The sequence below is a fragment of the Cavia porcellus genome, unplaced genomic scaffold (assembly GCF_034190915.1).
Source record: "Cavia porcellus strain 051 isolate PalLab524CR breed Dunkin Hartley unplaced genomic scaffold, mCavPor4.1 scaffold_7, whole genome shotgun sequence".
Classification (NCBI taxonomy): domain Eukaryota; kingdom Metazoa; phylum Chordata; class Mammalia; order Rodentia; family Caviidae; genus Cavia; species Cavia porcellus.
Window position 1 is genome coordinate 49,970,972 of NW_026947490.1, and position 12,989 is coordinate 49,983,960.

Below are 12,989 nucleotides of genomic sequence, written 5' to 3' on the forward strand. Positions count from 1 at the left end.
TTTTTTCCACCTGATGGTTGGGCTTCCTGGGTCTGCCTTCTACCTAGGGCTCAGCTTGGTGGCTCAGTGAGATGATGGCAGCTGGAAAGTGCTTGTCCTGGCCTTGTGAGGCACCATGCCTGCCAAATCACACCTTTGCATGTATTTGGGGAATGGAAGGGGTAGGGACTTCTTGCTTAGGATGATGTCTCCTGCTTCACTTCCTTGCAAACAGAGCAGTTGTCTTAGATACTGCAAGCTTGTGATACAAAGGGCCAGACCTGCCCATTGGAGACAGGAGGACATTAAAGAGAATGGAGCATAAGAGCATGAAGAGCATACGCATAAGAGAATGGAGGTTCTGACCCACCACCAGGTGATGGAGGACCTCAGAGAAGTTTTCTGCCCCCTCTTCATTTCATTTAGGGGTCTCATCATCCAAGAATGTCAGGGTGCTCCAGGTGAGAGATCTGTTAACCTTTTGGTGTTAAGTAGCATAATGGATGAAGAGAGGTTTGAGCACTAATAGGAGGCAATTGGAATATCAGGAGGAACAGAAGTGGCTTGCTCTAAAATAGATATGAGATGATGATTGACCTGTATCTTCACATATTAACATGGATGTCCTGGCCTGAAGTCACAAGAAGAACATAGAAATGAGGCCAGGCATGGGGCAATAGCAAGGGAGCAAGTCTGGTGAGAATGGACTGGAGCATACTCCATGCATGGCGTTCCGAGGGGCTGAGTGGTTCATGAAGATACTAATGGGAATTGTGAGCAAATCTCTGGATTGGAAAAAGCATAGGTGAATCCTACATTTACTCTCAACAAGCCCCAGAGGCTTTTGAAACATTGGCTCTCCATTTGGAAATGTGGTAGCAACTGTCTCAAGCCAGTGAGAAGCTTTGCTGTTCTGCCGATGTAACCTTGGGGTCTGAGAATGGGATCACTGAACTGTACAGTGTCATCTAAAGTCAGACTCTCCGAGACATGACAGACGTTACACATGGTTGCAGAGCAGCAGTCACTGTGAAATAAACTGGGTCTGTGGTGGGATGTTTCAGGCTCCCTGGTTTTTGAGCCTTCCTACCCAGTCTTCTGAATACTCTCCATATTTTACATTTCGTCATGAAAAATGGGGGAAAAAAGGTAAAAAGTGACTGATCATCAAATTATATTCAGTGACCCACAACAGAGACTGCACCCTGAGCACCCTCCCTGCCCTGCATCTTACCAGGACTGGCTGGGACTGCTGATGAGTCTATCCAAGAGCAGCTTCTTGCTCCTGCTCTTCTGGCTAAGCAGTGGGATACTGGGGCTTCTTAGGAAGGAGGTTAGCAGCTGGAAAGGGACTCAAGTGAAATAAAAGCAAAGTAGCAGCTGGAGAACAGCCTCAAGTAAGTGATGTGTTAGAGTAAGTCTGGAGCGAGTTCTCCCTTCAGACCCAGCCGGCAGCCTGTGTCCTGGGGCTCTGGACATGGCTTCCCCTGGTTCTGCTGTTAGGTCATGGCCTCTGAGCCCTGGAGCACCACAGCCTTGGTCTGCAGGAGCTCCTCAGGGACCTGACATGCAAAGGGGGCGAGAAGGCAGAGTTCTTCTTAGTTTGATGGACCCACTGGCCGTTTGACAATGCTTGGTAAAGATTTGAAGTATGTGAACTACTTTATTACCCCTGGGGAGAAGAATTCAGGCTATGTCCAGTGTTGGTGTATTTTTCACTATCTGTCCCTCTGGTTGATTGTCTCTGAACTGTGGTAACAGTTTGTATTTTTGGGAGTATTTCAGGAAGGCAAAGTGTCCCTGTACTCGTCCGTGTGAGTATGTGTACCTCTGAACAATCTTAGGACGGCCCGTCTTGTTCCTTCCTGGCTGCCGGCTTTCTGACTGCCTGCCCTTGCACCTCCCCACCTGACCTGACCCTCCATGTGGCCTTGTAGAGTCTCCATGTCCTTCACTTGTTTTTTCCCTTGCTCCTCCCCAGAGCCAAGCTATGCGAATCGTGCGGACAGTGGGGCAGGCCTTCGAGGTCTGCCACAAGCTGAGCCTGCAGCACACGCAGCAGAACGCAGATGGCCAGGAAGACGGGGAGAGCGAGAGGAACAGCAATGGCTCAGGGGACCCCGGCAGGGACCCAGGTAGGCACTGTGGCTGCAGTGGGTGTGGATAAAGAGGCAAGGGGTCACCTAGTGGGTGCTGACGGGCCACTTCCCAAAGGCCAGGTGATTCCTATCCTTACAAAACATTTCACCTGTTCTGTTTCCAGATTTTCTCTAAGAAGCGTTTATTACTTTTTATAAGAGAAGATTAGTTATTAAAGCAGGAGACGTGTAAGCTGATGTCCTGAGAAGAGTTTCCAAAGGTAGAGCTGTCTGTGCTACATCTGACCCAAGGAAACTTTAATTTGCCCCCATAAGGCAAATTAAAAAGATAATTAATATACAGTTACCCAAATATTTTACAACTTTTTAAATATATTTCTAACTTCTGCAGTTTTATAAGCCCTCAGTGTGGAAGGTATTTCAGTGTCTCCAATTTTCAAGCCTCGTTAAAAGCAGGAAGGAAATAAGGATGTCTTTTATCATCTCTGTTATTCAGTAATAGATGCAGAAAAGAAAAAAACAGCAGGTGGAAAATCCCAAGAAAATACGCCAAAAAATTAGAATTAATAAATCATTTGAAAACTAATAACATTTGCTTAGGATGCTAGCCAAAGTCCAGTATCACATAGATATTTACAATTTTCATATATTCCTATAATTGGTTAGAAATAGTAATAGAAGAAAACATAGGAATTTTTAAAATAAAATACTTACAAATAAATATATTGTTTCATATGAAAAAATTGAAGGGTATACCTTATTCTTGGATAGGAAATCTCAATGTCATAAAAATGTTAATTGTGCCTATGTTAGTCTATAAATTTAACATAACCCAAATTGCGCACAGCAAAGGAGGGACATCATGGTAAGTTATAATATTCAAAACTTAGAGCTACAAGAGCACTCAAAGAAAAATCCAAGGTTTCAATTGTTTTTACATTATAGATGATAAATCTTGAAAGTCAAATGAAATAAACATCCATCTCAGAAAGTCAGAACACAGCAAAATAAATCTTACACTGTTGAATATTAGTATTGCAAACTAATTGAAAGAACAGACTCTGGGTTTGTAGTCTGGTGTACCAGTCAGTGGCTTTGTGATCTTTGGCAAGTTCTGTGACCTCTCTGTGCCTTAGTTTCTTTTTTGAAAAAGAAGAATCATAGTAGTGTGTGTCGCACAGAAATACTGTCATCATTAGATGAACTGATACATTTAATGCCAACTGATACAATTAATTCCAAGTCTGGGGCTTGGTATGTAAAAACCAGTAAATACATGTGATTACTTTATTGTAAATATGAGACTATCTTTTTAAAAGAATAGAAAAATATCCTGGAAAGGATGAGTGATGATAGAGGAGTGGTTTTCATATAGAAAACATGTGATAAAGCTGAAATGAGTGTGGCTGTACCGATGCTGGTATATGTTCCTGAATAGACCAGGAGGGACACTGAGAAATACACATAGATGCCTGTGGTAGTTTAGTGTGTGGCACAAGTGGATTCCCTATGGAGAACACTGTGGGAATTCTAGTTAAATTTGTCTTCTGACCTCCCACATTGCCCTCAAATTCCTTTCTGAGAATTTATCCTAAGACAGACCCATATATTTGTATTGATACGCAGTATAAACAAAGAGCCAGTGAAAAACAAAACAAAACAACAAAATACCACCACCAACAACAGCAACAACAAAACTGAAAGGATTGGAAACAGATAAGTTTAAAATAAATTATAGTACAAATAATGGGGTACTGCACAACCATTAAGGAGAATGACTCTGTCATCTATTAACTGATACAAAGCCATCTTTCAGATATTTTCTTTATTGAGAAAATCAAAACTGTAGATATAGTGTGCAACCAATTACGGTGTATCACAAATACACAAATATATAATGTCTGTGTACCCAGCTGTATATGTGTATATAGATGTGGGCACACATGTGTTTCTTATGAACAGATTATTTCTGGCATAATGCACAAGAAACCGAGTGGCTAGAGTGACAGAAAGATTTGCTTGCTACTGTGCTTTCATAACTTTTGTATTTTGGGTGTATATTAGTCATAAATTTAGAAAATAGTGGTGTTGTTTTACTAATGCAGGCATCTCATTAATGTTGACTAAAACATTATCATATAGACAGATCCTTGCATTTTGCTGTGTGTTCTTGGTCAGGCACAACTTTAACAAGCCACAGTACTAAAGTTTTGAAAATTCTCCATGTCTGTGTTCTGAGGCTTAGAGATAGAATAGAGAATTGCAGGCAGACTGTGGTAAATACTGCACATAGCTCTGCTGTCTCATGAGTAGCATAATGGTGACACTTGCCTATAAGCATCCCCTGGAGGCCTCTGTGAGACCATGCTGTACACTTTGTTCAGAAGACAGATGCCAGTCTGCTCACTCCTGCACTGGGGATGCGTCAGAGCTGCCAGCCAGGGAGGAGCGATGCTCTGCCTTGTTAGCGCTGCTTTAGGGCTATCCCTGAAGCTACAGCCTTACTCTCAAGAGCTTTCAAGCCCACAGTCCCACTGGTCATCAGTACACTGATTTATGAAACTATTCTCACCAGAAGATCAAGCCACTTATTTCTAGGGTGAAAAGGGCTGGACACGGGGAGAGTGCTCAGAGGCTGAGCATTTGAACATCGCTCTTATCACAGAAATTCTGTCTGAGGAGCCTGATCTGAGCTCCAAGTACCTAGTCAAACCCCACTGCTCAGCTACTAGCTAGAGAGGTCTGGGTGGTTTTATTGTTGGTTTTATTTTTGTTTCTTTGTTAGCGATGGGGACTTGTGCACTTCAGGGTCTTGTGCACGGTAGGCAAGTGGTCTACCACTGAGGCACACCCCAAACCCTTGGGTTGCTGTGTGTGGTGTTGTCTGGGGGACAGAACCCAGGACCTTTATAACTGAGCTACACCCCCAGCCTGTATATGTAATTTTTTTGAGATAGAATCTCACTAAATTGCCCAGACTGGGCTCAAACTTGTGACTCTCCTGCCCAGACGCTCCCAGAGTGCTGGAATTACAGGTCTGCACTGCCATGCCAAGCTTGGGTGGGCTCTCTCAAGAGAGCTGCTTGTGTAGTGTTTCTCACAACACCAAGGGGCAGATTTAATTCCCTCCTGCAGCAGGCGCTGCTGCTGCTCTCCTCTACTGGCATCGGCTGGGTGGGTGGCTGGGTTGGGAGATTTCCTGGGATGCTGAGGAAGATTCCCTCTGGGAAGTCAGTATTCCAACAGCAATCACTTCCTGTGTTTTTCTTTCTGCCTTACTTCCCTGTTTCCTTCTTGTGTACCATGAGCTCCTTCCTGCCCCAAATGTTTCATGTAGTTTCTAGCCATTCTTAATATGGTTCCCTTTAGCAAAAGTCCCTGCATTCACCCTCTTGCAGACGTCCAGCTTGTCCTGAAAACCCAGCTTCAGGTCTTCTGGGAATCCTACTTTCCAGCTCCTCCTTTATTCTCTTCCCTTCCCCTCCCAGAAAATCCTCTCTTTTTTGTCGTTGTTATTGTTACGGTCATTTCATTCCTGGCCGATGATGTTGACATTAGCATTCAACCCTCTGTCTACCAGACATGTAGACTCCTCTGTCTTTAATTTCATGTGAGGTCTAGGAGGGTAAGAACTTCTGAGCACAATAAATATTCATTGAATAAAGTTGATGAACGTAGTCAGTGAGTGCTACCAGGAGCACAGGTGTATTAATCATTGTCAACAAGCATTTATGAAGTGCTTACTCTATGCCAACATGAGCATGGAGATTGAGGATAGATTCCAACAGGGAGTGACCTTTAAGCAGCCTTGTTGATAAGGAATGATGACACTTGGATGGGGGAGTCAGCAGAATGCAGGTGACAAAGCACAGAGGGAGAGACTGAAAGCCGAATAGCGCACGCGTGGGAAGGTATTGGTGGTAACAGAGGCTACAGAGAGAGACCACTGTCGTGTGCCAGTGCCTGTGACAGATGGTCAGCATGGAGCTAATGGGCCCTCCAACTGTATTCATCCTCCATTTTATTACCTTTCAGGAGGTAATTTTCCCAAACCATATTATTATAATAAGACCTCAGCTACTTGGCATATTCCGTATACACTCTCCCTAAGAAGAATGTAATTGGGATTCTACACGTAGAAACATCTGGGGACATTTTAGGAAAGCCTGTCAGAAGCAGGACACTGTTTAAGGTATCCAGCAGGCACTCCACATGCCTCTGCAAAAAGGCCAAGCCTGATTGTTGGGCTGCCTGTGCCTGTGTAGATGCTGACGTGGATCTGGAGTGAGACAGATTATGTTCAGAATTTAGACACACACACACACACACACACACACACACACACACCTTTCAAAACACAGATATTTACTCTACAGAATTAACTCCCATGGCTGTAGAAGCTTATTTAATCAAAAGATGGCAGGATAGATTCTACAGAGTAAAAATTTAGTTTGAGACTGAATTTTCCCTTCCTCCAGGGAAGTCGATCTTTGTATTGTTCAGGCCTCATCTGATCAGATGATGTGTCCACCCCATTCCTTACTGAGGGCCAGCCACCTGATCCACAGTCTGCTAATTTACATGTGAGTCACATTTTTCAAACACCATCCTAGCCAGAGCACCATCCTAGCAACCTCTAGAATGACATCTGACCAGATACCTGGGTCTTTCAGTGGCCTTGCTCAGATGGCACAAAAGTTAGCTGTTATACAAGCGAGGGGCAGGCAGGGTGACTATGACTGAGGGCAAGGGTGGTGGACTGAGGCACAGATAACTGGACTTCAGTCCTGAACCTGCCACATGTCAACTGACTGGTCCTCAGCAAACTCCATGCTGTCTCTGGACTTTGTTTCTCCCTTTCAGGGTGTGATGAGAGAACGTGAGTCAATGGGGATGGGCCTGGCGTTTAATGTGCCTTCCATGAGTATTATCTCAGGTTCTAAGGCTGACTCAGCAACACATGACCTGTTCTGTACAGGAGGGGACAGGGACATCTGTCATTTAGTTTATGACATACTGTCATGAAGTACTGTATTTTATAACGGCTCCAAGTGAAGTGATGGATCACATGTCCTCTGACTGTAATGTCGTGAAGCTGAATGTATTTCAAGTATGAGCAGTTGGGATTGCTGGTTGGCTGTGGGGTTGGAAATGCCTTCTTTCCCTGAAAGTTGCTTACCGCCTTGTCCCACTAGTTTCCTTTCTACCATCCCACTCACTCTTTCACCATCTGGACATGGCTAGGAACATGTTACTTCTTTTCATAAACGTTTCCCCCAGGAACATTTTTCGACTCCACTAGGATTTTCCTCTGAAATGGGGCACCTTGAGAGCCCAGCAAACTATTTGTTAAAAGTTTTTGACAAGACTCTGGCATTAGGGAGCTTTTCATTTAACATGTGTTTATCTTTCCAGGGGAGCAGCTCCCCACCAGGGTGGGAAGCCCTCCACTGTGCAGAGAAAACTTGTTTACTCTTGAGAATTGGAAAGCGCAAGCACTAAGTCTCGCTGTCTAAGTCTCGCTATCTTCTTTGATGTCTGTCAGTGCTTTCCCTGTCTGAGCTTCAGCGGTGCTTTTAATGCTGTCACTCACTTTCATTTTGTGTACCTCCTCTCTCTCCTGTGTTTCTTCTCCCTCATGCTTTCTACTGTTCTGACCCTGGGGGAGGTTTATATTCTTTTGGCTTTTGGCAGCAGCTGCCCTTGGCCCAGCCTGGTGCTCCAAGCTGGGTGGGGCTACTGTTCCTGTCCTGTGCTGTTTCTCTGGCCCGTCCTGGAGAGATCTCCTAGGAGAGAGGCTGTTCCCTTGGAGGCACCAGGGGAAGGAGGGGGTCCAGCATGTACAAGGCGTGCAAGGTCTTGGAGTCCCAGGGAGGAATAGAGCTTCTTCCAGATAAAGATCACTGGTGTGTGTCTGTGTGTCTGTCTGGGGGTGGGGAGCACCTAAATTTTACTCTCTTTGCAAAAATCTGACTACAATATCATGTTACTAACCAGGGTCCTAATGTATATTGTATTTCTAGACTTAAATTACCTCACACGTCTGGATCTTTGCATTTTTCATGTACATCTTCGCTTTTATTCTTTTTCTATATATTGGTTTTTTTTAAAAAGATTTATATCTAGAAAAAAGGGTAAACAATGAGATGACAGATGTATAAATTTGCTTAACTGTAGTAATCATTTCACTGTTTATATCAAAGCATAACATCTACCTTAAATATAGAACATGTCCAATAAAAATTACAACATAAAAACTCTTGATCTAGCCAGTGAACCCCTGAAGGATGACAGCCTATTACATCTGCATGCGAACATCCTGCGTACTCCAAACAGTGAGCCCCTTGGACTCAAGCATCCCTGCGCCCACACAGCTGCTCTGCCATTGCCTCCGCTCACAACTGCCCGGTCCCCTTTTTTCAGCGCCTTCCCTTTAGTCACATACTTCATTCAACAGATGTTTGTCAAGTCCATGCCAAGTGCCAGGCTCAATTCAGATGCTAAGACAATAAGGATCTCACATTCAAAGCTAGGATGCAACCAAGGTACTGATAAACAAGATCGCAGAGTATAAGCAACTTAGGAAAAATAAGCAGGCTCATTGGGTGAGGGCAGGACTAAGCGTGGAAGGCAGAACAGTGTTAAGGTTAAAGGCACTTTTAACCCTGGAGCCAGAACTCCAGGCTCCAAACCGCCCTCTGACCTCACGCACTATCTATCACATGGGGACAGTGTTAGTGCCTACCTCTTAGCATGATTCTGAGTTAGTACTCCCGAACAAAGTAAGCCCCACTTAAGTTTAACTGATTACTGTTGCAGTTTTGAGGCAAAATGTAGCCATGTCAAGCACTTTTGCACTGAGCTAGTAATCCCTTGGTTATTTTTGCCCATCAGAACCTGTGCAAACCACAGTTCTGCATTTACCCAGGAGTAACTGTGTGTGGAACCCTGTGATGCTGAGTAACACTGAGGAGAACTCCCATCCATGCATTGGTCCGTCAACACGTTTGTGATCCCCAAACTTATCATAGACTGCTTTGCCATTCAGCAGTCCTTCTCGTGCCCAGCTTCCTTCTCAGTGGATGACAGCCTCCAGTCTAAGACTGGCCCTTCCACCTGCATCTGCACTCCACCATGTCACCCCTTCTCAACCCTTCAGGTGTGTCATGTTCTTCTCTCTCCCCCTGAGTCTTCTACAGGGCCTGATTTTCTCTTCCACTGCAGATAAATAAGGTCAAGTCTTTTTCGTTTTAAAAGCAACCAAACTCAAACTTCCCTTGTCCCTGGGTCTCTTTCTAGCCTTTGATGTTATTTTTCTTCTTCTTTGATAGCTGCTCTTCTTGTAAACTTACCTGTACTCAGTGCCTGCCTCCTTATTTGCTCTCTGATCTTGCCATTAGTTCTTCAGCCTCCAGTGATCTGCCAGGTTTTGCTGTCAGCTCTTCCTGAAACTCCCAGCCCCGGTCAGGGAAGTGCCAGTCTTTGTCTCTAGGAACCTTTCCGGCAAATGAGACACTCATCTTTCACGATTTCTGGGGATCCCACCTGCATAACTTCCCTCTTTGTTCTCTGCTAGCTGCTTTTAAATCAGCTGTGCAGGCTTCTCTTCTGCCTCTCCTGCACTTGGTCCCTGGGTTCTTTTCTGACTCCCATGGTTTTCACAAATATCTGTCTCCAGGCCAGACCTTTTCCTGAATTCTCCATTCCTGTACTTTTTATGGCAGTCATATAACACCTTGCATGATATAAGCAACAGACTTTTATTTCTCAGTCTTGGAGGCTGACAAGTTCAAAGCCAGAGGGCTGGTCCATTTTCTTCCTGGTGAGGACATTTCCTGGCTTGTACCCAGCTGCTATGTTTCTTGTGCTATAGATCTCTTTATGTCTCTTCTTACAAGGGCACCAATCCCTTCATGTGAGATTCACCCTGGTGATCTAATTACCTCCCAGAGGCTCCATATCCAAATGCTATCACATTGGGATTAAGGCTTCAGTATATGAATTTTAGGTAGAATCAAACATGCAGCTCATAACACCTACCCAGCCATGTATCTCTTTTGGCTCTTCTGTATACACTTTAACAATTTCAGCAGGTTTGAAACTTACACTCATCCTCTTACCCACAGCCCTACTCCTGCTGAATTTTCCCTGTAGGATGCCAGTTTCCACCAAGATGCCTAAATAAGAAATCTGAAAACTCATCTCACACAGTTTGCCAACACCCTCAGACCACAGATGACTGTTTAGCTAACCCTGAGATTTGTGACCCCCAAAAATCTCTCAAATCTGTCCCTTCTCTTCAGTTTCACTGCTCCCCTCTTAGCTTATCCTCTCACGTGTCTCATGTAGCGTGTTTCTTTCTGGGTCTATCGCTCACAGCATCTGTAGAGTGAAATTTTAGATAGTGAAAGTTTTTCAATATTACCTGCTTAAAATCCATCCTGATTTTTCTTGGTCAAGTTCCTCTCTGTGGAACCATTGGTGGTGCCCGTGACCTACCATGAATTTTTGTATCATTTTTTCTTTGCACTTGCCTTGCCTTCTGCCTGGAATGCCTCCCATGCCCTCCCTGCCCCACACCCACTGCATCACCTGCCTTAACTGGTGCATCTCCTTCAGGAGCTGTTGAGCCCGCACCTGTTAGGTGTTTCTCTGTTTCTCTGCACCTCAGCCATCTCTTTTATAGGTAACATACCCTCAGGCCTCAGCTGTGGGTTACATTTGTTTTCCCCTATGAGGCTGGAAAGCACTAAAAACATAGGTTTTGCTTATTAATATTTATGTTCAGTGTCCTTAATAAATGCTTATTGAATAAAGGAACAAAATGAGCATTTGTCTAATGGCTTCTAGTTACTGTTTAATGTTCAGGTAGAAAAAGTTGAAACAAGCAGTTCAGACAGCAGCATTGCTAACCCCCTGTCTTAATCCTGGTTGTACCCCCCTTGGCCATGATATGGAAGCTACAAAACCCCATTCCCTGAGTTTCCTAGTTCTCCCAAGGTTATCAGGCCTTTTCATGTCCCTCAGTCTTGTAGGAGCTGGGGACGTTGCAGATCTTGAATCTCCTTATTGTTCTTCTGGAACCTAAGGAAGCCCATTAGCTGTGAGGCCCCTCTCTGGGTCTCATCTTATGTGTGAAAAGGCATGCACATACACACCACACAATCTATGGTAGCTTTCCCTTGTCTAGTTCTAACCAATCTGCTGTACACTAATCTGTACCCATTAAGTCAACAAGACTCCAGATGTGATCATCTGAGCACCTGCTGGGTGTTAAGAAGCTTCTCAGAAAGCTTCCCATAGTTTTCAGTTTTGGAGTTCACTAGTACAGACAGAATGGATGAGCAGTTTGGAATTTTAAGACTCCCTCAGAGACAGGGTTAGAACCTGAGAGATTTGATGGTCCTACCAGCACTTCAGGCGGAGACATAACCAAGCTTTGTGTTTGAATCTTTTTAATCTTCATTATTTGGATCTTTGGGACTAGACTTGGGGAAGGCAGCCTGCCCCTATAGCCTAATACCCTATTTTAATCTCCTGTCACAACACTATTTTCTTTCATTGGTATTTATGAGCATCTTCTTAGAGCCAGATTCTTAAGAGACCGATGATTGGGACACAGGGCCAGGGAAAAGGAAGGGCAAAGGGAAAGGGAAAGGGGGGTTGGCCAGGGCACCTTCAGTGTCATGTGCTGGCTGCACAGGGAGCTGTGGGAACCCAGCTCCACCTGATGGTGGGTGGAAACTTTCTGCTCAGATGAATGCACTTCACCCTGTTTATTCCTAGCCAGGAATAAAGGACTAGATGCTCTGTTATCAGCACCATCTACCTACTGAAAATTACCCAAGGCTCACCATCCTTCCTCCCTCCCCTTGGGCTCCCCCTGATCCACTGCCAAGGTCACTTCGGGGTGCAGGAGTATGGAGGAGAACAGGCTGTTCTGCGCTCCCTTTCTGCTGGCACATGAAGGAACAGAGGAGCTACTTCCCCAGTCCACATCAGGGCCATCCTTTCTGTTAAACAGCTTGTGCTCCTAAGCAAGCTATCTTCTTGGATAGTTCTTGGAGGAGGTAGGAAGAAAAATAACCATGCTGATGACTTGAAATACCAGACTTGTCCCTCCAGATGACTTGTGTGGATTTGCAAAGGAAGAATTCCTAGAACCATGTGTTCTTCAAGGCAGGCGCTCACAGGACTGAGGCCTGGTTGCCTGGGCTGGATTCAGCACTGGGGTGTGAGCTCTGTGTTTCCTTTTTGTGGCAGCCTGCTCCATTCCCCAGTTGGTGCTTGGTCTCTGAAAACTTTCAGTAAATCACTTTTGAAGACAATAGTGATGGACCTAAACCCAGACACAGAGCAATAAAACATTTCCTGTGAAATGTTCAGGAACTGTCAGGTGTTTGTAGGGTCCAAGAAAGAGAGAAGAGCATGGAATAAAGAGAAAAACACAGTAGGACTTTGTTTGATATTGAGCAGTATGCTATGTTTGTGCTCAAGGACATGGGAAAGGAAGAAAAGTGGGAAGTAAAAAACTGGAAGAGGAGCCATCTCCATCTTCTGTTACCCCAGCTACCTCCTGCAGGCCTCTTCTGGCATCTGCTGCTTCGAGGAGGAGTCTGACTCTGAAGGCTCGGAGACTGGCACAGTATTGGGAGGGGCTCACATCTCCCTGCTTTCCCTCCTCCATCTAGGATCCCTACCTGCCCCTCACATTGAGCTGTAGCTCAAGAAGCTGGGCCAAGAGGAGGTGCTTTGCACCTTCCTCGACAGCTCATTCTGCACCTAACCTAGGCAAGTCTCTGGACTTCTATACAGTGTAGTTTCCCTGGGCTGTATCCCATTCCTAAACTGGGAGGAGGTGATGACTGTCATACCCTACCCTCCAGGGCCCCCACACCTCATGGATAAAAA

General features: G+C 44.9%; 1 protein-coding gene across 5 annotated transcripts in view; it reads left to right on the plus strand.

Moving 5' to 3' along the window:
• CUNH1orf226 (chromosome unknown C1orf226 homolog) overlaps positions 1 to 12,989 on the plus strand; it is a 281,545-nt gene that overhangs the window by 240,573 nt on the left and 27,983 nt on the right. For all 5 annotated transcript variants that reach the window (XM_013149255.2, XM_063253570.1, XM_063253571.1 and 2 more), the window contains one exon: positions 1,961 to 2,114. In XM_013149255.2, coding sequence (XP_013004709.2) covers positions 1,961 to 2,114 — 154 coding nt within the window. The remainder of the gene's footprint in view (positions 1 to 1,960; positions 2,115 to 12,989) is intronic.